The sequence below is a fragment of the Mandrillus leucophaeus genome, unplaced genomic scaffold (genome assembly GCF_000951045.1).
Source record: "Mandrillus leucophaeus isolate KB7577 unplaced genomic scaffold, Mleu.le_1.0 Scaffold67, whole genome shotgun sequence".
Classification (NCBI taxonomy): domain Eukaryota; kingdom Metazoa; phylum Chordata; class Mammalia; order Primates; family Cercopithecidae; genus Mandrillus; species Mandrillus leucophaeus.
In genome coordinates, this window is record NW_012107252.1 from 2,790,843 (window position 1) to 2,814,186 (window position 23,344).

Sequence of the window (23,344 nt, forward strand, 5' to 3'; positions counted from 1 at the left end):
GGTATGAGTGGTACAGGTGTGGAAGGGCATGGCTTAGCCGGGTATGAGTGGTACAGGTGTGGAAGGGCATGGCTTAGCGGGATATGAGTAGTACAGAGGTGTGAAAGGGTGTGGCTTAGTGGGGCATGAGTAGTACAGAGGTATGGACGGGTGTGGCTTAGCTGGGGATGAGTAGAGATCGCTGGGGAGTTGTCCCATTTCCTAGGTATGAGAAGCTACCCTTGGACTACCGGGCACCCTTCTTGCTGACACTGGAGCCACCAGGTCCACTGCCCTTGGTGTCAGGCCGCTCAGCCTCTTCTAGCCTGGCATCACTGTCCCGCTACCTCTACCATCAGCGCTGGCTTTGGAGTGTCCCGTCAGGACTGGCCCCTGCGCTGCCTCTCAGTGCCATTGCCCAGCTCCTCTCCATCCTCACTGAGTATGTCATCCAAGTCTGCCAGGCCACTCAGGGCAAGGAGAGAGCAAGTGTAGACTGGGACACTAGCAGAAAGCCTGTAGCACACACTTCCCCTCTAATTCCCAGTCTCAAGTATAGAGCACCATTTGCTACTGCCCTCCCTGTCTCCTCCCATCACCCGATTTATTTTGGCCTCTCTCATCCTCATTGGACTTGTTATACCCTGAGGGACCGCCAGTTTGAGCAGGGCCACCAGCAGACTTGGCTCCTTGAGGACTGCTGGGAGGTGGGTGTGTGTGGGGAAAGCTTGTAGTCTCAGTGTCTCTTCTCTTATCCTGGCCTTGCCTCGGCCTTTATGGGGCTTCAGAGTCCGACTTTCTGAAGGATTCCACTTTGCCTGCAGTGGAGAAGGAATCATCAACATGGTTCTGGAGCTTCCAATTCAGGTATGTGCCATCCCTCATGACACCTCCCTGCCAAGGTCTGTCATAATCCCAGGGACACTGGCCTCTGAGCTGGGTTGGGACTGCTGGAAACTCTGCCTCACAGGGACAGTGTGGCCAGAGGGTGCGAGGTTTGAGGCTGCAGTCAGGACAACGTGGTGAGGGAACTGAAATTCTGAGGGCCAGAGCTAAGCCAGGCCAGATCTCTGCCTTGGCTGGGATTTGCCCCAGATCTCCCATTTTGCCCACAGAATGAACCACCAGGGCAGGCTGCAGCTGAAGAGAAGCACACCTGTGTTGTCCAGTATATCCTCTTCCCCCCACACTCTACCTCCACCAAAGACAGGTGAGACAGGCCCTCTGTGAGGGCCGCCTCCGCAGAGTCACCCTTCTCCCCACCATCCCCTAGAGGTCTGGCTCCCATATCCTGAGATGATCTTGATCCCAAAGTCAGGGAGTGGGTGCGGTGTTTAGATGCTTCATCAGGCAGATGCTGGTCTGGGAAGGTCTTGTGTGACTCGTGGCTGCCCTCTGTGCCTGCCTCCTTCCCTCCATGAGGTCTATTCCCTGCCATGAGGCTCTGCATTGGACTCAGAGCCCTTCTTCCTTTAGCTTCTCAACAGATGATGACAATGATGTGGAAGTGGAGGCCCTGGAGGGAGACTCAGAGCTCAATCTGGTCACTGAGGTGTGGGTGGAGCCACAGTATGGGCGAGTGGGACCCGGCCCTGGAAGCTGGAAGCACCTCCAGGACCTGACATATTCTGAGATCCCACAAGCTGTGAGTGTCCTCAGAACAGTACCCCGACCTCTCTCACTGGATTGGGGTGCCATCTCCTTTGGAGTACTGCAGTCTGTGGGCTTCCTGGTGCCTCTGAATGGCTGGGACTGTTGAAGCTTCCTGAAGAGCTGGAACCCAGGGTATCCTGGGCTAAGAGATGTTGACTCCTGACCTCTGATGTTCTTCCTGTAGCTCCATCCACGGGATGCTGCCTGCATAGGTTCCATGCTGAGCTTTGAATACCTGATACAGCTGTGCCAAAGCAAGGAATGGGGTCCTGTGCCCCCAGAGCCGAGGGTCTCTGACGGTGAGTGAGGCAGGCGGCCCACTGGTGGAGCAAGGGAGTGGGTAGAGTAATCAGTGTTTCACTGTGTCCTGTCTTTCCTCCCTTGTAGGATTGGATCAGGGAGGAGACACCTGTGTCCATGAGATCCCTTTCCATTTTGACCTAATGGGATTGCTGCCACAGTGCCAGCAGCTCCAGATGTTCTTCCTCTTGCTTGCCAGAGGTGGGTGAACCTGGTACCCTTTCACCCCACACCTAAAGGGCCAGCAAGCCTGGAAGTATTAGAAAATAACAAACAGATGGGTCAGCAAGTGAGCAGATGAGTGGCGGGGACAGGAGGAGCCCATGAGGCTGGAGGAGGGGCCTTGCTGGTCAGGGCTGAGCCGGGGGCACCGGGCAGCAGGAGGCTCTTGGTGCTGAGCAGAGTGTGTGTCGGGCAGAGCCAGAGGGTGTCCCTTTCGCCGAGGGGTCCTGTCCTGCCAACGACATGGTGCTGTGCCTGCTGCACAGCTGCCTGGGGCAGGAGCTGAGTGACCGGGAGATCCCACTGACACCCGTTGACCAGGCTGCCTTCTTGAGTGAGGTGCTGCGGCGGACCTGCCACGTTCCAGGTGAGTTCCCCACATCCTCCTGACACCAGACCCTGGCCCAGCCCTTTTCCTCCACCCTCACAGGGTGATTTCTGTCTTTGAGTTTTGGCCTTCCCCTTCCTCCCCCTTTCTTCAACCCAGAGTCCCACCTGTCTGCTGGCTCTGCCCTCTTTCACCCATCTCTACCCTGATTGTAGGTGCCGAGGGGCCACTACTAGGGGTTCATGGGATCCTGAAGGAGCAAGCATTCGTCAGCACCCAGGCCACAGGAGACTCCACCGTTACTTCCCTGGTCAGCACCGATTCTTCTCCCTGAACCCTTGTCACACTGACCTCCTTGTAGCACCACATCTTCAGGCCCCAACCTTCTACCGCCATTGAGACTAAGTGGCATCTGCCAGTGACAGAATGCCATCATTTTCCATTGTCCTGGATCTTTCAAGCTGTACCTGAGTCAGCTCTAGGGTGGAGGAGGGGAACAGGGGTTGGACATTCCCTTATAGATTGCTCTAATTTCTGTTTTTCTCTTACAGAGAGTAGGTCTTCCTGAAACTCTCAAGCCTCTCATCTCTGCCCAGCCCCCTCAGTGGCGCTGCTATGCAAGGCTTGTGAACCCCCAGCATGTGTTTCTGACTTTTCTCCCAGCTACCTTCTCAGGTGCCAGCCACTGACCTCCTCACGAACCCCCTCAGATACAAACCCCTGAGCTCCCGCACCAGCCCACCAGGCAGCTCTGATTTATTGTCTCATCCTCTTCAGATGTCCAGCGTCTGGCTGCCTGTGGCCTGGAGGGACCCCCTCAAGAGGAGACAAAGCCTAAGTTTGGGGATTGGAGTGGGGCTCCCAGTCTGAAAGATCTAGAAGGAACTGGGGTCAAAGCTACAAAGTCCCAAGTCCCTGTCCTCAGTGTAACCCTGGCTGATGGTAAGGCTGCCGACTCAAGGTGGGCAGGAGTGGGAGTGGGAAACAGACGGGGCTGGAAGACCACATGACACGTTTTCTTCACAGACAATGTCCAGAATCAAGGAGAGCTAAGCCCACCCTTCCGTCGAGACTTACAGGCTTATGCTGGGCGTCAGGCTTCCCAGACTGAGAGTACAGATGGGCCCCGGACCCGGTGTCCTGTCTACATCTACAGCTGTTCACTGGAAGCGCTGAGGGAACAAATGATTGGCATGCAGCCCCCTCAGGCACCCCGAGACCTCATCTTCCGGTGAGTGCCTTCAGTGTTGACCTATGTCCTCGCCGGGCCATGGCTCCCAGCCAAGAAGTAAGTACACACTAATGGGCATGGGCAGGTAAGTTGCCACATCCTGCTGGCTCCTTGCTTGATTTCCCCCAGCAAACCCTTGAACTTGTTAGGCCATGAATACACTTGATATGTGTCTGTAGATGATCCATTGGAGTGTGGATGGCTAATGAGTCTGAGGTATCACTTAAGGGAGTTAGTCAAGCTCCATTTTGCCTCCCCTTCCTAGGACTCAGTTCCTTGACCACCCCTCCCCATCCTCAGCCTGGATGGAGCCCCGGTACAAGGAGGCAGCTAACCATTGTGCCCTACTGCAGGAGCATGCACAGCGGTGCTATGTCCGTGGTAAGCAGGAGGGCGGTGAGAGGGAGGAGTGGGGCCCTGGGGGAGATACAGGGATTACAGGGTGGGGATTGGAGAGGCCATTCCAGAGCTTGAGCCTCATGGCCCCTTCCACTTCCATCAGGGCTATTCCGCAGCTTGCAGCAAGCACAGAGTGTGACCTCCCAGGATTTGCTGACAGCGGTAGATGCCTGTGAGGAGCTACTACAAGAAGTAGACATCACTCCATTTCTGCTTGCACTGTGTGGCCACACTTGGGGTTTGCCTCATGCACCCCCAAGCCCTGGGCCTCTCAGCCCTGGGCCCTTCAGCAGCAGCATGGAGGAGGGTGCTGAGCCTCGGGAACGAGCTATCCTAGCTTCTGAATCCAGGTTAGGATTGTACTTGAATGATGGATAAGGAGGTACACAGACCAAGTCCCTATAAACAAGGACTTTCCAGTCCAGGGGAATGACTGTTCAAGGTAGTATCTAAGCACCTGAGAAGGAGTAGTGCTTTGTCGCCGGCTCCCTGACTGCCATGCAGCCTTCCTTCCGCATTTGGCACAGGCAGCAGTCTCCCTCCCAGGCTCTCCCCATCTCCCCTGCTTTGGTGTTGAGTGATGAGCTGAGTCAGGGATAGGGAGTCCCCTGGTGCTAACCGTGAAAGTAGAGACTTGTTCTGAGGACATCCACACAATAGTTGGAATCTCCCCAACCAATCTGTGAATTTCCTGGGGGCCAAAACTGTATTTTGCTCACTGCTAAGTCCCCAGCTCACCTTAGGGGCTCAGTAGGTCGCTGTTGAAGGGAGGAAGGGGAGGAGAGAAGGAGAAAGGCAAGCAGGCAGACAGCTATGGGTCTAGCATCTGCAGTGTGTTAGCACTGGGGAAACAGAAGAACCAGAAGGACAGATATGCTGATGACTCCTAGATTGGAACTCCAGTCCAGTTCTCTCTTTGGAGCTCTAGATACCCACTTTTCATGCACCCCAAATGAATGCATTTTCTTCCCACTAACCCTTGATTCTCCACCTTTCTTCTTCATTCATGGTGAAAGATACCACCCTCAACCTAGTGATCCAAGTCAGAAAACTGGGAGTTATCGCTACTCTGTTTCATAGAAATCCCCATCCATTAAGAAATGTGAAAGTTAAGGCCAGGTGCAGTGACTCACTCCTGTAATCCCAACACTTTGGGAGGCTGAGGCGGGAGGATCACTTGAGCCCAGGAGTTCAAGACCAGCCTAAGCAACCAAGGGAGACTTTGTTTCTACAAAATAATTCAAAAATTAGCTGGGCGTGGTGGCACGTGCCTGTGGTCCCAGTTACTCAGAAGGCAAGCAGTGATGGCACCACTGCACTCCTACCTCAGCAACAGAGTGAAAGCCTGTCTCAAAAAAAAAAGGAAAGAAAAAAGAAAAAGCAACATGGAGATTAGAGCCAAAATGTGTATGTTGGTTCTCCTCGCCTCTTTCACCACCCATGCCATTATGCTAAGCACTCTTCCTATGGACAAAAAGGCTTCCTGTGCTGCTCCCTAGTTGGGAGGCAGGCTGCTTCAGAACTTGGTGGTTCTTAACACTTCAACATCCTTACCCCAACCATTCAGCATAGAGACCGAGGACCTAAGCGAGCCTGAGTGTCAGAGCACCCGTGTCCCTGGCAATCCAGACCCTGGGCCAGAGATCTCTCTGACAGATGTCTGCCAGCTCAGAGGAGAGGCCCATGGTGCCCTTCATAGCGTCATCCAGGTGGGAAGCTTGGGCGAGGGTAGAAGAGGTGTAGAGTCCTGCCTGTGCAGAGGGACAGGATTCTCTCCTGGGTTGGTGGTATGCATGTGTCCTGCTCTAGGGTAGGGAGTAGTGTCCTGTTGAGGGGTGGCTGACATTCTAACCTCCTTCTAAACCCCATAACAGGAGAAGTTCCTAGAGATAAGTCGTCTCCACTTCCGCACAGTGCCTTCCAATCCCCACTACTTCTTCTATTGCCCTCCGTCCAGCAGGCGAGAAGTGAGTGGCTCTCTTCCTTACCTCTCTTATGCTCTCAACCCACAGTCCCAGAGGCCCACCCAGACCCTCTTGAGTCTTAGTTCCCTGAGACCTGGATGTTGCTCTTGTCTTGCCTTAGATCAAGCTGTCTCTTTCTTTTGCTTAGGATGAGGGGCCTCGGGACACAGTAGACAGAAAAATCAGTGACCTGGAGTTTTCAGAGGCTGAGCTTATGGGAGAAGAAGGTGTGTGGGCAAGTGAGTCAGGGTGGGGAAGGCTGCTTCACATGGAGATTCAGGGGCCTCCACTGCCAGCTTTTCCCATTGACCACGTGACATGCACTACTAGGAGACACATCTGCCTGCTGTGTGGTCACTGAGAGTGACCCAGAGCTAGAGGTAGAATACCGGGAGAGCCGTGAATCAGACCTGGGACCTGCTGGGCTAGACTCTGCTTCGCTGTCAGATGTAGACACTGTGAATCCTGATGAAGACTCCTTCAGTATCTTGGGGGACGACTCACCCACTGGGCCTGAGAGCCTCCTGCATGACCTGCCCCCACTCTTCCTGCACCTCACGTGCTCCGTGCGGCTGCGTGGGCAGCACAGCTCAGTACCTGTGTGCAGCCTGCCTACCTGCCTGGGTGAGTTTGAGGCAGCCCAAGGGAAAGCCAAAGGTCCTGGAACAGCCTGCCTGTGTGGGCGTGGAGGGGAGCCTAGGGGTTGTGTTTTTTAACACTTAGAACTTGGAATCTGTGCTTATCTTAGAGCAGCCCTCAGCAACTGCTAACTTCCCTCCTCTCGCAGGCCAGGTGCTTTCCAGTCTGGAGGGCCCCCTAATTGGAGGCCGAGTTCCCTTGAGGGACCTCAGTGTGACTCTGGATGTCTTCGTGCTGACCTTGCCCCTGGAAGTGGAGCTCCCCACAGCCTCAGACCCTCAGCACCACCGGTGTGGCAGCAAATTTGGTGGGGGGTTTTGGAAGGAGGGTAGGGGGACCACTGAGGGAATCTAGAGCACTTGGGGACTAAGGAGACCTTGAGGAGTCCAAGAAAGGAGTGAGGAGGAGGCCCTGGTAGGATAGTAGCTCCTGACCTTTGACTTTTGTTCCCACCCTGTTCAGGTCAACATCTGAAAGCAGTGCTTCATTCCCACGATCCCCAGGGCAGCCATCATCTTTAAGGTCAGATGATGGCCTTGGGCCCCCACTGCCACCCCCAGAAGAAGAGAGGTACTTCCTTATCTCCCTCTCAGAGTTCATTACTCCTTTTCAATTTCATTTGCTGGAAACCAATATCTTAACCTTTCTTCCAATTAGGCACCCAGGTCTATCCAGTTTGGCCACGCCCCACAGACTGGCTATTGAGACCACCATGAATGAGGTGAGCCCCTCACCCCCAACACTGTCACTGATTCCCTTTCCATCAGGTGAGTGAGATAAGGTGCCCTCTTTGTTCTGGGATAGAAGTGAGACTTCTCTCAGTCTGTGAGGCAAAGTATCTTCTAGTCTGGGTTGAGGGGATGCCCAAGGAAGCAAGGGAGGTGCCCTTGTCACTTGCTGTCTAACCGTAGATCCGCTGGTTGTTGGAAGATGAGATGGTGGGGGCACTCCGAAGAGGGGGCATCCCCCAGAGCCCTGCCCTGCACCGCGCAGCTGCCCATATCCATAGCTCTCCTGGACGCTCCACCTGCCTTCGCCAAACTCTGCCACTGAGTTTTGTATTTGGGCCAGAGCGTTCCCTCACACAATTCAAGGAGGTAAGTTGCCCTCAGAACACTGCAGGGTCATCTTGGGGCCCATCCTTCCCTGGGTCCCAGGCACAGGACTGGAAGGCCCTCTGTTAGTTCGAGCTCATAGAGTTACCCCTCCTGTCTCCCTACTGACCACATCGTCTGCCCTCACCCCTGTGCTTGGCAGCCCAACTCAGTGGAAAGAAACCCAGCTCCCAACCTGGTCACTGCTCCTGTTGAACCTTAGGCAAGTCACTGAACCTTTTCTTACCTCAGCAGTGGGGATGCCAGCATCTGCTTTACCAGGTAGTTAGGAGCGTCTCATGAGGAAGTGTAGCTCACCACGTGTAGGGAGGGCTGCCCTGCCTAAACTGTGATCTTGGCTCCTGCTCTCTAGGAGTTCCGGCGCCTCCATCTCCCTGGCCATGTTCTTCTTGAAGACCCTGACAGTGGCTTCTTCTTTGTGGCAGCTGGCCAACAGCCAGGTGGGTCCCATGGGGAGCCTTCTTCAGCAGCCTGGGCTTGGCACAGTCACGAGGACAGGGCTGAAGGCATCGAAGGGGAGGTGAGTCTCACCTGGGAATGGAGGGGGGTGGTGGGTGTGTGGGGCCTATACCTCAGTCCTGACTTCCTATTTCTTAGACCCTGACAGCCAGCCCCCAAGCACCTGGGTCTCCAGAGGATTCTGAGGGTGTCCCCCTCATCAGCCTGCCCAGCGTGCCACAGGGAGGTAAGAGAGGACTTGGGCTGCAAAGTCTGGGGGCCAGGACCAGATCCCTGACCATGCTTCCATTTTTGGAGGGAGGCCCTGGACAGGATTGAGAGAGGCTCCAGGCATATTCTTTCTCTATCCAGGGAGTCAGCCTGGGCCCAGCCGGGGGCTAAGTCTCATGTCCAGTCAGGGCAGTGTGGACTCAGACCACTTAGGTAAGCTGGGGGGAGGGGGTGAAGGACTCTAAGCTGATGGTAGGTGGGCTTAGGGCTGCACTGGGAAAGGTCTGGGCAGGAGGCATCAGAAGGGACTAATCTGAAGTGCATCAAGCTGGATGCACCTGGAGGATCAGGTGAATCAGGCCCAGCTTCGGATGGGATTGACCTTCAGTGCATCTGACACAGGTTATGATGGTGGCAGCAGTGGCTCAGACAGTGAGGGTCCCAATGACACCCTTGGTGAGAAGGCCCCCTTCACATTGCGGACTCCACCTGGGCCAGCACCTCCACAGCCTTCACTCTCAGGCCTCCCTGGGCCCTCCCTGCCTGACTTCTGGCTCATTGTCCGGGTCCTGCAGGACCGTGTGGAAGTGTATGCACATGCACGGTAAGTAGAAGCCAGGGCCTGCACCCTCACGCTCCCATTAACCTCTTCTCTCTGCTCCCACAGTACCTCTCTCCAGTGTTAGAAGTAAGACTTGGGACTGAGAGCTTGGGTAGAGATCCAACTTGTATTCTTAGCTTGGTGGCTCCTGATCACTTTCCACATCTTACAGCTAAGCACATCACATTCAACTGTCTTATAGGAGTCAAAAAGCTGATGGGAATTTTGGCTTCTAGATGAGCATTAACAACATCTAAGGTTCACAGCAGCTTCAGAAGTTCGTGTATAAAAATAAGGCATAATAAGGCTGGGCATGGTAGCCCATGCCTGTAATCCCAGGCATTTGGGAGGCTGAGGCAGGTGGATCACTTGAGGTCAGGAGTTCGAGACCAGCCTGGCCAACATGGTGAAACCCCGTCTCCATTAAAAATACAAAAATTAGTTGGGCGTGGTGGCAGGCGCTTGTAGTCCCAGCTAATTGGGAGGCTGAGGCAGAAGAATCTTGAACCTGGGAGGTGGAGGTTGCAGTGAATGAGATTGTGCCACTCCACTCCAGCCAGGGCAACAGAGCAAGACACTGTCTCCAAAAAAAAAAAAAAAATAAGGCATAATAGCTAATATTTATGAAGTGCATACTGTGTGGTAGGCACTGTTCTGGTGCTTACATGAATCCACTCATTTATCTACGTAACAACCCTACGGCGTATTAATATCCTTATCATTTGGGTGAAGAAACTGAAGCACAGGTCAGTTAAATACTTGTCCAAGGCCATAGTAAGTGACAAAGCCAGGATTCCTGCATAGGCATTGGTTCACTACTGCTGTCATCTCAGGGGTGGGTGGGATGTGCAGGGTAAGGTGGGGTTGAGAAGAAAGGAAAACCACCATTCTGACAAACACTTGAGAAGAAAGAAGAGGTACACAGCATAAGGGAGCCTCAGTGTGGTGCCCGTATGGGAGCTGGTGAAGCAAGTGTGGAGCCTCGGCATCCAGAACTGCTCTTGAGAATTCCATCTCTTCCATTTCCCACCAAGTTTACCTCTGTCCAAGCCTGCTCCCTTTTCATGGTTTCCCTTGGCCCCACTTCCATGACTTTCCCTCCCCTTCGTGATACATATAACTGCAGTTATGTCATATATACATATCATGCCATTACATATAACTCCTCCTCACTGCAGTTCTGGTCAGATTATCCTTCCTTCCCAGGAGCCTGATTCGGGAGGATGGGGGGCCAGGCACTGAGTGTCGCCACCTGCAGCAGCTCCTGGTGAGGCGAGTTGGGGAAATCTGCAGGGAGGTCAACCAGGTAAGGGGCAGGACTCTCCAGGCCCTGAGACAGAACAGATGAGAACCAAATTTCAAAGAACTTGATTTTCAGAGGCTATTGGTCCATTTCAGAATCAATAATTATGGAAAGTCTTTGACTCCCTCAGTTAGTAGGATGCTGTTTCTCCCCCAGCTCCCTACAACCTTGGGAGTGCTCCACAACCCACCCCCAGTAACAGTGGGTTACTCTTTCAAACCATCCCAGTAACCATGAGATACTCCCTCTCATTGCACTGTGCTAGCGTTAGTGATATACTAGTGACCCAGACAGAGGGACGCTGTAACTCTGTGGAGCTTGTGTAGAATGGGGGACAGTTGAACAACTGAATTACACAACTTATTTCAATTACAATTGTGAAGAATCCTAAAAGGAACAGTAGAAGCTGCTATGAAAGCATGTAACAGGAATCTGACCATCTGAAGTATCAGGGGAAGCTTCTTAGAGGAAGTGAGTTTTAAGCTGAGACCCGAAGGATGGTGAACAGATTCTGGCGCCAAAGGGACAAGTGTTCCTGACTAAGAATCCCTCTCAGAGGCCTGAGTTCTGACCTCTCAGTGATAACTGATACTCTTGTTAACCTCCAATCCCCAGTGATAGTGGTCATTCTCTCTGGCATTTGATCACCCCTGACCACCACCACCCACTTAGGAGGAGATATTTCCGTTCCCTGACCTCGTGCTCCTTCTCCCAGCGACTGCTTCTTCAAGACCTTCATGACAGCCACGTGTGTAACTCTCTTCTGGTGGCCGAGAGTGAAGAAGATCTGTGGCGCAGCGAGACTCCCTTCCACTCCCGTCAGCGGGCACCACTGCCCAGTGATGGTGAGATCCCACCCACGAGCCTCCCTCACAAGGCGGTGCTGCTGCCCTTTCTTTTACTGAATACTCTGGTGAAAGCTGAGGGCCGAGTCCTCATTACTTGGTCATCAGTGCCAGGTACTAGAGAGAGGGCAAGAAGGATGGGACAGGAAAGGATCACTGGACTTGGCTGCTGAACGTCATTGGCTGATGAACATCAGTGATTTTCATGGAAGTACTTTCAGTAGAGAGATGGGAATAGAAAGCAGATGAAATTAAAAGTGAAAGAGGGTGATAGGTGGGGCCGAGAATAACTATTCTGACAAGTAGCTTGGCAGTGAAGACAGAGAAAATAGATACGGCAGTAACTAAAGGAAGATGGGGGCAAGGAAGGAGCTTTAAAATAGAGACTTGAGCATGTTTATATTCTATAGGGAAAGAGCCAGTGGAGAGGGAGAGGTTGAAGAATACAGAAGAGGAGAGATCATTGAAGGGGCATCAGGCCATGATCCATCTTCCTAAGAGCCTGCCTCTGCGTGGCCCTGTCTCGTTACCCAGAGTGACCATCTTTCCCTAGCAGGGAAATAGACAGGAATGAAGAGTTTGGGGGAGTGAGGACAAGCAGGCCAGTTCCCATGTAAGAGAAATCCAGAGGGGAGGAGCCTGAAGGCCAGTAGAATTGGCCGCCTAATCGGCTGTTCCTCCAGACAGGCAGCCACAGGACTGCTTTGGGATTTCCAGTCATGGTAAGGGAACAAGGTAATCCACTCAAGATAGTAACTGAAGTCTCAACACTTCTCCCTTCTCTTACTCCTGATGACCTCTCACCCAAACGGATAGAGGAAAAGCTGAACCATAACATTCCTTTGCAGTTCTTCTCTGGTTTAAAAGTAAAATCAGACTACTCATTATTTTTAACATTCTCAGTAAGTCTGTAGACAAATGTTTCTGACATCTGCAGGAGAGTGCATCTCTCAGCATGTTCTGGGATCTCCTCCTTATCAAAGCAGTGTCCCCATAATTAGTGGACTCCCATGGTTTCAAAGGCATCTTCTGCAAATTGAAGATGAGCTAGGACAGGCGAACACTTTTACTTCAGAATGACTTCCGGCAGCCTGAGATGTAAAGCCAGTCAGAACCCAGACATAGCCCTTCCTCATTTTAGTCTCTCCAGACTTTTTCCCTGAAACCCTTAGCAACCAGCATTCCATTCCAGAGCCTCTGCCTCTACACAGAAACTGCAGCCTCCTGGGTAGCCTGTGTGCTGTTCACACTTGACAGCAGCTTCTCTGAGAGCAAAACTGCCACTTTGATCCACCGCAAGGCTCCCTGGAAACCTGAAAAGGGTCAAAGGAGGCATTGTACTGTGGCCATGGGCTCCTGTGTACTGCCACACTACCCTTTGGGTTTGTTGGCGCTTCTGTCCTCCAAAGCCCAGGACACAGTTTATCCCTCCTCTGCAGCTGGTGTGCATAAGCAGCCATACCCTTTTGGTTTTAATGAGGTTACTGTTGGAACTCCCCGGAGGACATAGTGCTACAGTGCTACTGACATATATTATGACAGGGTCAGAATCTCTTGGCATGATCTTGAGGATTTCCTCATGCTTTGCCTGCCTTGTTACCTCTCCTTAGCTCCTTCTCTAAGTCTCCTTGAGATACCTGTAGAAACCTTTGTGCTATGACCTGTGTTCCTAAGGGCACGAGTCTGCCTGGCCCTGTCGTGTTACCCAAAATGATCATCGTTTCTCTGCAGTAATCAGGGACAGGTCTGGAGGAGTGAGAGCAAGTATGCCAGTTCCCAGGTGAGAAGTCTGTGGAGGGCAGAGGGTGGTGTGTCCCATTTCTAATCCCTGCTCCCCTTCCCCCAGATTATGCTGCTGATGAGAGCTGTGCGCCCCGAGGGTACCTGGCAGCCACAATGCAGTTTGTCCCTGGCCATTTCTCCTGTGACGTTGTGTGGGGAACTGTGATCCGAGTCCATTCACGCCTCAAAATGGGACCCAGCATGGGGGTCTCTCGGGGTATGTGATTGGCATGACAGGGCAGGTGAACATTGGAAGGATCTGGAAAAGGCAGTTTCCTGAGCCCACGTTACTTCCCCAGCCATCCAGGCCCTGCGCTCTGTGCTCAATGCCTTCTCTGTGGTGAACCGGAAAAACATGTTTGTTTATCAGGAACGAGCAACAAAGGCTGTGTACTATCTTCGGTACGTGGCCCTTGGAAGGTGGGTAGGGCATGAGTTAAGGATGGCATGGGAGGCGTGTCCAAAGACATGCTGCTCTTTCCCAGGCTCCTGGAGACATCCTGCAGTGACCGACCATGGAAAGGGGATGCGCTGCCCCCTTCCCTCGCTCTGTCCCGAAGCCAAGAGCCCATCTACTCTGAGGAAGCCTCGGCATGTATCACTCCCACTGCCTGATGCCCCTGTGTGCCCCTTGCACTTTGCTCTCTGGAGCCAGGGCCCTGACCACAGTTTTCCCTGTAGGGTCCTCGTTCTCCCTTAGACATGGCCTCCAGCCGCAGTTCAGATGCTGCTCGTCCTGTGGGCCAAGTGGACAGACATATCCAGCTGCTGGTCCATGGTGTTGGGCAGGCAGGTAAGGTCTGAAGAGGGGGTAGGGGAGTGGCCACATGAGGCTCCAGAATCCTCTGGGACTTCTCTTAGAACCTTGCAAGCATTACACTGAAGTTATGTAACAGTTGCAGCCCAAGACCTGGCACATATTAAGTGAGCCATAAATACTAGCTGGAGGCTCCAGACCCTCTGGGACTTCTCTTAGAACCTCGTATTACTCCGCCCTGGGCCCCTCCTCTAGTTCCTGCTGTGCTCAGGGCTTTCCGCAAGCAGGAGCTGCATGGGAAGGAACTGGCTTCTGCCATGTTCAGGGATAGGACTGCAGTTGATTGAGGCACAGCTTGGGGCAGGGGAGCTGGGGTGACTGGAGAACTGGTGGTGCCACCGGCCTGATACCAGACTGGGTTCGGGGTGAAGAGGATGGTTATTTGGGATATATTTTGCCCGAGGTGTCCAGTGGGCAACTGGATTTTCCAGCTAATATTTATAGCTCAGTTAACGTGCTGGTCTTGGGCTGAGACTGTTACATAACTTCTAGTGTAATTCTTGCAACAAACTTATGAGGATGATGCTATTATAATTCTTATTTTATGGATGAAAGCCCTGAGGTTTTGAGAGTAAAACTCAAAAAGTATCCACAGTCACACAGCGAGTAGCTTGGCAGAATTGGAACCTAGTGCTGGCTACCTCCAGAGCCAGCACTCCTAACGCTGCTTCTAGTATACAGGGAATTGGGAATTGTTTGAGTTTGGTATCTTAGGGTTGCTATGGGGGTAGCTGGTTCCTCTACCAGTGTCCCCACCTTCCCACCATGGCTGTGTCAAGGTCCTGAGATCACGGATGAGCTCGTGCGAGTTCTGTGTCGGCGCCTGGATGAGGCCACACTGGACGTCATCACAGTCATGCTTGTTCGGAACTGCAAGCTAACACCAGCTGATGTGGAGGTCAGCTCCCCTCCAGGCACCAGCATCCTTCCCAGACTCAGCCACAGGTGCTGGGACAGTCTAGGCTGGAACTTCCGCATTCAGCTCTGCCCTCTTCTTCCCACTCTGCAGTTCATCCAGCCCCCTGGAAGTCTCCCCTCAGAGGTGCTGCATCTGGCCCTACCCACGTCCTGCAGGCCCTGGCTTCCAGCCTTGGCGTGGTACCTGCGGCAGAACTTGCTCATCTTCCTCCACTCTCCCAAGTACACAGATAGCAACAGCCGGAACCACTTCCAAGTGAGATTGCACTCATTTCTCTCCACACTCATGTGCACCCCTGCCGCCTGCCCCACGCACACCCTTACTCTTTCCTCCAGATACCACTATATGTACCTTTGTCCATGGACCTGGGTATACCCGTGCCCCCGGGGACCATTATTACTCACTTGTGTCTTCTCGTGCTCCCATGTCTACCTGCACCACGTTCCCCACTGTGGGCACCCATCCCTGAGGGTTTTGTCCATTTGCTTGGTCTTAGTGCTCTGTGGCTGTTCTTTCCCCAGCATCCACTCCCACCACAGGGTGGCCTCCCTGACTTGGACATCTACTTGTATAACAAGCCTGGTGGACAGGGCACTGGGGGCAAAGGTATGGTGCAGGGCACGGGCCTGTGGCACCACCAGGTGAGGGAAAGCCTTTTGCCATCCTGTTGCTGAGAGGACCTTTCCCAGGCTTGCAGCTGAGTGGAGGGTCTTGGGAGGGGTGGTCTGCAAGTCCCACAGCTGAATCTTCCTATGGATTTCTACCCAGGGGTTGCCTGCATCACTCTAGCCTTTGTGGATGAAGGAGGGGCCCCCTTGTCAGTGGCGCTGTGGCCCCCCTCCTCTCTGGGACCCCCAGACCCACTGCGAGAGGAGGAATTTGAGCAGCTGACCCAGGTCATCCGCTGCCCAGTTGTTGTGGACGGTTCTTCAGGTGGGACCGCTTGGTCAGAGGATGAGGTGTTCAGTTATTGCTGTGGGAGGTAAGGGTGGTGAGTAGAGGGGGATCTAGGGTCCCCTGTTCTCCTTCCAGCTCAGAATGGGGCCCCACGGCTTCGACTAGATGTGTGGGAAAAGGGGAACATTAGTATTGTGCAGCTGGAGGAGAAGTTCCGAGGAGCAGCTCGCCAGGCCCTGGCCGATGCCATCATCGAGCTTCAGCTGCTGCCAGCTTCACTATGTACAGAGGACACACCCTCAGGTACGCAAGTCAAGAGGTCCTTGGGGTCCAGAGAATGTCACAGATCCAGGCAGGACAGTGTGGCAGGTGAGGGTACAAAGATGGGGTTTAGGGGAAGCATGACAGAAAACTACTACATCAGAATCACTTACTTACAGTTGTCCATGAGCTTGTCTGTGCATCATCCAGGTGCTACACTGGCAGCAGTGAATGGCTGCAGCTGCTCACCCACTTAGACAGGGCTGTTGCATCAGAAGCTCACTTCATACTAACACATGCGGTTGCACACTATCAGTTGTATATACTGTCATTCACTGACAGGCAGAGTAGGAGGCAGGTCACTGTCATACCAGTCTTGAGATTCAGTTTTCTGGAATGGGGATTGATGATCAGTGATGGGTGTCTGTAATATCTGGTGTCCACAGGAAGTCTCAGGAACGGATCATTGGAAACTAAGAGCTCTGCAGGCCGAGCTAGCACCTTTCCCCCTGCCCCTGTCCCTGGGGAGCCTGTGACTCCACCCAGCAAAGCTGGCCGGCGTAGCTTCTGGGATATGCTGGTAATGGGAGGAAGTGGTGAAGTGGGTATCTACCTTTCTGCCTGCCTCCTAGCTCCTCTTACACTCCCTCCTGCCTCCCAGTCTCCTATAGGCCTTGCCACAGTCTCCTTTCATATGAAACTGCTCTGTCCTGCCAGACACCATGGCATGTACCTTTAGTCCCAGCTCCTCAGGAGGATGAAGTAGGAGGATTTTGCTTCAGGCCAAGGTTCAAGGCTGTAGTACGTTGTGATCATGCCTGTTAATGGCCACTGCACTCCAGCCTGGGCAACATAGAAACACTCTCTTAAAAACACAAAACAAAAACTGCTCTGCCTTTTGGACTGGATTTTGCAGAATGTGGCAGTTCTCACTGATGTAGAGGGAGCCTTAACTTACTATGTGCCTTCACTTCCATTTTTCTTGTCGGATCCTCACAACAGCTTGCAAGATAAGTAGAGCTTTTACAGTGAGGAAGGTGAGGCTCAGGAAAGTTAAGTAACCTGCCCAGGGCTCCTTAGCCTGCCCCTGGGGAAGCCAGGGTCTGAACCCAGACCTCTGAACCCTCCTAGCTCACTGCTGTTCCATAGTGCCTCCATCCCACACCTTTCCTCTTCCCAGTAGCCCTTCCTCATTCACTGCATTGCCCCCAGAGTAAAACAGAATGTGGGGATTTGGGTTCCCCCAAAACAACTGATGACATTGTGCTGGATCGGCCAGAAGACACTCGGGGCCGGAGGCGTCACAAAACCGAGAGTGTTCGGACTCCCGGTGGAGCTGAGCGGGCACCGGGCTCAGATTCTGGAGCCCAGAGACAAAGGTGTGTGTGTGGTGGTATTGTACCCTGGGAAGAGTATGGGCGTGAAGTCACAGATGGGCCGTGGTCTGTATAAACATACAAGTGTCATGTATGGACATGAGGCTCTTACTCCCACTGTCTTTCAGACGCCGGACCACACAGCTAGAAGAGGGTGAGGTGGGGACCCTTCATCCTGTGTTTGCCCGTGCTGCTCGGCGCTGGATGGAGTTTATGGTTCAGATTGGTGAGACCCCAGCCTCCCCTCCCATCCCTCAACCCCAGCCTGGTCTCCATCCTGCAGCTTCATAGTGACTCCTCTGCCTCCCAGGTTGTGCCTCAGTGTCCAGAAGCTCCACCCACATGGTGTCCCGGTTCCTCCTTCCATCCATCCTGTCTGAGTTCACCGCACTAGTCACCTCAATGGCTGGAGACACCAGTGTCCGCATCTTTGAGCAGCGTTTGTGAGTGTAGATCCTATAGAATTGAAGGGAACTCCCCTAGACTTGCTAAAAGCTGGGCCTATAGGAAGCCAAACCAGAGGAAACTGAGCCAGGAGAGGTGGAAACAAGGTCCAGGGAGGTGAAGACTAGGCCAGGGAGTGGTGTCATGGATGGCCTTTCTGTCTGCCCTCCCTTTCAATAGGGGTTCAGAGCCAGAGATCTTCAGCCCTTGTTCCCCTGGGCAACTGGGCCCCTCTCCCCGCCCTGCAGCTGAGCGGCGTCTGCTGCTTCTGGGAAGGAACTTCTTGCAGTGGAGGAGACCAACACAGCAAGGTGAGGGCATGGCCTGTGGGGGTAGGCTAAGAATAAGTGGTGGGGTCTCCAACCTTGCAAAGGGGAGGGTGGGATCAAGGGGGATCTGTTCCCAGGCCCCTGTTGTGCCCCTCCCCCATCCTGTAGCTGCCAAAGCCATGCAGCGCTTCGAGCCAGGTGGTGATGGGAGCTCAGGGCGAAATGCTCCCCGGCAGAGGCTCTTGCTACTGGAGGTCGTGGACAAGAAGGTACATATGGGCCAGGGACTGGGTGGGAAGAGGGGTTCCATAATCTCACTGACCCTGACCCCCGACCTCCAGCTACAGCTGCTGACCTACAACTGGGCTCCAGACCTGGGGGCAGCATTGGGCCGAGCACTGGTTCGCCTGGTGCAGTGGCAGAATGCACGAGCCCATCTCATCTTCTGCCTACTCAGCCAGAAGCTTGGACTCTTCCATCATTATGGCCAGTTGGACTTCCCTGTGCGAGACGAAAAGGTGCCTGCTGCTCTGGCTCTTCCTATAGTTTTGGCTACTGAGGGGTCAGTTAAAGGAAAAACCAGCTCAGAAGCTGGAAAGATGGGACAGACTGAGGGCAGAGGTAGTGGGGAGGGAGTCTGAGAGAGGAAGCCATGGGATGAGAGAGAGCGTCCGAGGGCAAAGGCTGTGAACCCATTGCAATGCTCCGTCTCTCAGGAGCCAAACCCATTCCTGCTGCCAACCATGGAAGTGGAGACCCTCATCCGGAGTGCAAGTCCCCCGCTGAGCCGTGAGCAGGGCCGGCTGAGTGGGTCCTCTCGTGGTGGGGGTCCCCTTCCCCTGGACACATTCCCCTTTGACGAGGCCCTAAGGGATATCACGGCTGCCCGCCCCAGCTCCATACTTGGTCCTGTGCCCAGACCTCCTGATCCTGTCACCTACCATGGACAACAGTTCCTAGAGATCAAGATGGCAGAGCGCAGAGGTGAGGGTACCGGGGCAGGCAGCGGGGACAGGAAATCTGTGGAGTCTGGGAGGAAGCGGGTGACAATGCCTGGGGCTACTACTAATGCCTTCAACCCTCAGAGCTGGAGCGCCAGATGAAGATGGAAAACCTGTTTGTAACCTGGCAGCAGCGTTCTACTCCAGCCACCATGCCCATCAGTGTGAGTGACCCCAGCTTGCATCTTCCTCGAGGATCTCTGATCCTGCCCCGTCACCGCGTCATGCTCACTGCCCTGTTTCCCCAGGCTGGAGAGCTGGAGACCCTGAAGCAGTCATCTCGCCTGGTGCATTACTGTGCAACAGCCATGCTCTTTGACCCAGCTGCCTGGCTGCATGGGCCCCCAGAGACCTCTGGACTCCCTGAGGGGCAGGTGAGGCTGACTCCCAGACTTCTAGGAGACCTTTGCTTACCCCACAGTGACCCCCTTCTTCCATCCCCAGCAGGATGGTTGACAGTGGGGAGAATCTTCCTTGATCTTTACTCTCACAGCGGCGCCATCGCCCTGAGTCAGGGTCTGGGAGCCGAGAGGCCCCCACAAGCTGTGAATCCTTGGATGTGTCGCCCCCGGGAGCCCGTGAGGAGCCTTGGCTGAAGGAGCTGAGCTTGGCTTTCCTGCAGCAATATGTGCAGTATCTGCAGAGCATAGGTTTTGTGCTGGTACCACTGCGGCCCCCCTCACCTGCCCGCAGGTGAGCCCGTCCCTGCTTTCCCTTCTCTCTTCTCCTCCTGCACTGCAAGTGAGGCCCCACAGGCCCTTCCTCCTTTTACAAGGTCCTATGTTGACAAGTCGGGCTGGGCCCATGCATGTTCATCCCACCAGGCTCGCACACATGTGAGGGTTTTGGATACTTTCACACAGCCCTCGGACGTGTCCTGCAGAACTTGTATGCTTTGTGGAACTCATGATGACACTTGTACACAGAACTGTGTCCATTCTCACAAAGCTCATGCCCACACATATCTTGTACACTTACACGCTTGCATACATCTCCCCACGTGAATTTTTTTTGGAGATGGAATCTCGCTCCGTCGCCTAGGCTGGAGTACAGTGGCGTGGTCTCGGCTCACTGCAACCTCCACCTCCTGGGTTTGAACAATTCTTGTGCCTCAGTCTGCCAAGTAGCTGGGATTACAGGTGCACACCACCCTGCCTGGCTAATTTTTTGTATTTTAGTAGAGATGGGGTATCACCATGTTGCCTAAGCTGGTCTTGAACTCCTCAACTCAGGCAGTCTACCCACCTCAGCCTCCCAAAGTGCTAGGATTATAGTTGTGAGCCATTACGTCCGGCCTGCACATGTAAATCTTGTACATACTCCTAAGCCTCTGGATCTAGGCCTTAATGATTCCTGTCCTGATCATCCCACTGACCTCTCCTGAGATTTGATGTGGTTCTTGGCCCAGGGAAGTCCTTTTCTCACCAAGGACCTCTATGCTAGGCCTACTTGCATCACTGTCCTCGGCCTGTTCTTGGTCATGTTCACCCACTGGCCAGTACTGACAGGTCTGAGTCTTGGGAAGTAGGCAGCCCCTCTGTCACCACCTCCATTTCCCCTGAGCGCAGGGACAACTCTACAGCCACCTTTTCATCCACGATTAAATCTCAGATTCCCATGGTTGTGGCCCGTGCTCTTATGTTCCTCTCCAGACTCTGTGTTCCTTGCCCTTTCCCAGCAGCTGTATGCGAAAAATGAGCTGTTCACCTTACACACAGCTACTTTTGTGTCTCCAGATTTGTGAGTTTATCAAGGCATGTTGTCCCTCCTCTGTTTTCAGTTAGAACCTTTTCAAGCCAGTAGTCCAGAAAGCCAGTTCTAACTCTCCCATGTTTCTGTGCCCAGCTCTCCACTCCCCAGGTTTCCCTCTCTTCCAGGCATTAGGAAGAGAAGGCGTGCCTGCCTCTCCTGTGATCCCATCTCAGGCCAGGCTGGCCCCTCCTACCCTGGGGAGGAGCTGCACAGCTTGCTGCCTTGACAGTTCCCAGCTCTAGGAGCTTGTCTAAAGGACTTTAATTTGCACACTTGCCATCAGTTATGCTCCTCCCCCCAAATCTGAATTCCTTTTTAAAACAAGACACTGAGTTTAAAAAAAAAAAAAAAAAAGTTTCTGCAGCAAAATTTAAAGCCAGGCCTTCCCTTCCCGCCAATCTTTAACAATCACTAAGTCTTGTCCCAGTTTCCTTGAGGTTTAAATGGGACACTTTTTCCACCAGAGGTTTTGACCCCCAGCAAGAATTCTGGCAGTTTATAGCCCCTTGGCGTGAGTGGGTCCCCCTGACCCCTTCTGTTCTGTCCCTTCTTCCCAGTCCTTCCCCTGCTTCCCTTCTCCCCTATCCTCTGCACTAAACTGTGATGAGCAATATGCCTCTTAAAGCCTGGAACTGCCATCCCACAATCAAAAGACAGCAGCTTTTCCCTCTCAGAGGAAGGTACCTAACCAGGCATCAAGCATCTCCTTGAATTTTCCTAATCAAATCGTAGACATGCATCACCCTCCCCCTTCTCTCTCCTGCCCAGCACGCACCCTCTCAGTAGCAGAGAGGCTTAGACTCCACCTCCCCACTGAGCACTGTTTTTGCCTCCCTTGAAGCAGCAGCTGCTGTGGAGAAAGCCTGGCCCTGCAGTCTAGACCTGGACTCCAGGCCCAGCCTTGCCACTCACAGTGGCACCTTTGTGGGCCTGTTTCCTCCCCTGCAAAATGATTCCATGTAAAACGGATTCTGGGTCTGGTCACCGTGACTGCATGCCACTTCCCTGCCTCATCCTCTTATCCCTCCTCCTTTTCTACAGCACCAGCCGGCCACGGGCCATGGCTATCCTTGGAACAGAGGGTCGAGGCTCCTTCTCCTGCCCTAAAACCAAGACTGATGGGAGCCCCAAGGTAACTTGTCATATAATGGTAAAGTTACTGATGCTGAATTACTTTCCCATGGCCTGAGGTCATTGACCCTGAATGATGTACCAGGGTCACTGATCCCAGACTGACACCATTAAAGTCAGGATCTAAGGGACTTCCACCCTACTGATGCGAGGCTGGTGAGCCCCCAATCCTTGCCCCGTTTTTCCTTTCTTCAGAGTACTAGCTCTCCAGTAACCACCTACCACCTGCAGCGGGCACTGCCTGGGGGCATCATCCTCATGGAACTGGCATTCCAGGTAAGCAGGAGGAGCACTGAGTGGAGAGAGCCAGACCCACCTGTCTCTTGCCTTCCTGATCTCATCTTCACCTTCCCTCCAGGGCTGTTACTTCTGTGTCAAACAGTTTGCCCTGGAATGTTCCCGAATCCCAATGGGGCAGGCTGTCAACTCACAGGTATGTGGATGAGGTGTAGACACAGTCAGTGCACCCCAGTGTCCTGTGGGCAGCATGGCTCCATGTCTCATTTGCTGGGCAGTAGAGTAATGCAGTGGGCAGGCTGGCTTAGTGACTGATGCAGTGCTGTGGTCTGGCTAGGTCAGTGCTCATTCTGGTGAGCTGCACTCACTACCAGGCTGACCCTGTCGGTCATCCAAAGTGTGTTCAGCTGTAGCCCTGAGGCAGCACAGTGCCTGGTCTGGCCTGTAGTCATCTAGGGTCTGTGGCAGACCCTAGTGGAATCTGGGATACAGCAGAATGGCCCAGTGTCTCAAAATGGCCCTAGTTTCGTGGAAGTAGTTACAATACAGTATGAAAAAGGGAGGCTAGAATGAGGAGGCCTTCCCACAGACACCATTCTGGCAGAGGGCATTCCACTGGGCCACAGCAGCAGGGGAAAAATTGCACTTCTTTCCACAGGAGGGAAACATGTATTGGGCAGCCAGTGCAGCCACACCCTAACCCTGTCTCCTGCTGCTGCCTCCCCAGCTGTCCATGCTGTTCACAGAGGAGTGTGACAAGGTGCGAGACCTGATGCACGTGCACTCATTCAGCTATGACTTCCATCTGCGCCTCGTGCACCAGCACGTACTAGGTGCCCACCTGGTGCTGCGGCACGGCTACCACCTCACCACCTTCCTGCGACACTTCCTGGCCCACCACCCCGACGGACCCCACTTCGGCCGCAATCACATTTACCAAGGTCAGTGCCCAAGGGCAAGCCAGTGAACCCAAAAAAGAACAGGCCACAGGTGCCTCCACGTCAGGGCTGGTGGGACTACCTCCCTGGACAAGTGGTCCCATGTTGTTAATTACCTCATGTCACACATATCATGTCCCCATGTTTCTGTCCTGTGTCTTTCTTACCAGAGTTTGGAGCCCATGTCACATGTTCCCTGCCCTCTGAGTTACTTTTGTCCCATCTCAGTGTTCCACAGGAATGCAGGAGCTCCTAAGGAAAACAGACCCACT

The 23,344-nt window shown here is 53.6% G+C and overlaps 1 protein-coding gene across 1 annotated transcript in view; it reads left to right on the plus strand.

The window, feature by feature from the left end:
• SZT2 (seizure threshold 2 homolog (mouse)) overlaps positions 1 to 23,344 on the plus strand; it is a 67,675-nt gene that overhangs the window by 39,135 nt on the left and 5,196 nt on the right. The window contains exons 16-65 of the mRNA XM_012001791.1: positions 206 to 421; positions 768 to 846; positions 1,095 to 1,189; positions 1,456 to 1,624; positions 1,817 to 1,931; positions 2,020 to 2,133; positions 2,698 to 2,792; positions 3,034 to 3,157; positions 3,260 to 3,424; positions 3,509 to 3,713; positions 3,979 to 4,094; positions 4,216 to 4,462; positions 5,680 to 5,821; positions 5,987 to 6,079; positions 6,225 to 6,303; positions 6,407 to 6,700; positions 6,864 to 7,005; positions 7,178 to 7,285; positions 7,373 to 7,436; positions 7,627 to 7,812; positions 8,183 to 8,350; positions 8,428 to 8,515; positions 8,641 to 8,712; positions 8,902 to 9,103; positions 10,307 to 10,406; positions 11,119 to 11,248; positions 13,095 to 13,247; positions 13,330 to 13,432; positions 13,516 to 13,621; positions 13,712 to 13,823; positions 14,627 to 14,745; positions 14,857 to 15,021; positions 15,288 to 15,372; positions 15,535 to 15,699; positions 15,799 to 15,966; positions 16,371 to 16,504; positions 17,137 to 17,303; positions 17,429 to 17,526; positions 17,611 to 17,743; positions 17,925 to 18,055; positions 18,182 to 18,282; positions 18,355 to 18,531; positions 18,730 to 18,997; positions 19,099 to 19,178; positions 19,263 to 19,388; positions 19,508 to 19,707; positions 21,808 to 21,898; positions 22,093 to 22,173; positions 22,256 to 22,330; positions 22,862 to 23,075. Of these exons, the coding sequence (XP_011857181.1) occupies positions 206 to 421; positions 768 to 846; positions 1,095 to 1,189; positions 1,456 to 1,624; positions 1,817 to 1,931; positions 2,020 to 2,133; positions 2,698 to 2,792; positions 3,034 to 3,157; positions 3,260 to 3,424; positions 3,509 to 3,713; positions 3,979 to 4,094; positions 4,216 to 4,462; positions 5,680 to 5,821; positions 5,987 to 6,079; positions 6,225 to 6,303; positions 6,407 to 6,700; positions 6,864 to 7,005; positions 7,178 to 7,285; positions 7,373 to 7,436; positions 7,627 to 7,812; positions 8,183 to 8,350; positions 8,428 to 8,515; positions 8,641 to 8,712; positions 8,902 to 9,103; positions 10,307 to 10,406; positions 11,119 to 11,248; positions 13,095 to 13,247; positions 13,330 to 13,432; positions 13,516 to 13,621; positions 13,712 to 13,823; positions 14,627 to 14,745; positions 14,857 to 15,021; positions 15,288 to 15,372; positions 15,535 to 15,699; positions 15,799 to 15,966; positions 16,371 to 16,504; positions 17,137 to 17,303; positions 17,429 to 17,526; positions 17,611 to 17,743; positions 17,925 to 18,055; positions 18,182 to 18,282; positions 18,355 to 18,531; positions 18,730 to 18,997; positions 19,099 to 19,178; positions 19,263 to 19,388; positions 19,508 to 19,707; positions 21,808 to 21,898; positions 22,093 to 22,173; positions 22,256 to 22,330; positions 22,862 to 23,075 (6,860 nt within the window). The remainder of the gene's footprint in view (positions 1 to 205; positions 422 to 767; positions 847 to 1,094; positions 1,190 to 1,455; positions 1,625 to 1,816; positions 1,932 to 2,019; positions 2,134 to 2,697; positions 2,793 to 3,033; positions 3,158 to 3,259; positions 3,425 to 3,508; positions 3,714 to 3,978; positions 4,095 to 4,215; positions 4,463 to 5,679; positions 5,822 to 5,986; positions 6,080 to 6,224; positions 6,304 to 6,406; positions 6,701 to 6,863; positions 7,006 to 7,177; positions 7,286 to 7,372; positions 7,437 to 7,626; positions 7,813 to 8,182; positions 8,351 to 8,427; positions 8,516 to 8,640; positions 8,713 to 8,901; positions 9,104 to 10,306; positions 10,407 to 11,118; positions 11,249 to 13,094; positions 13,248 to 13,329; positions 13,433 to 13,515; positions 13,622 to 13,711; positions 13,824 to 14,626; positions 14,746 to 14,856; positions 15,022 to 15,287; positions 15,373 to 15,534; positions 15,700 to 15,798; positions 15,967 to 16,370; positions 16,505 to 17,136; positions 17,304 to 17,428; positions 17,527 to 17,610; positions 17,744 to 17,924; positions 18,056 to 18,181; positions 18,283 to 18,354; positions 18,532 to 18,729; positions 18,998 to 19,098; positions 19,179 to 19,262; positions 19,389 to 19,507; positions 19,708 to 21,807; positions 21,899 to 22,092; positions 22,174 to 22,255; positions 22,331 to 22,861; positions 23,076 to 23,344) is intronic.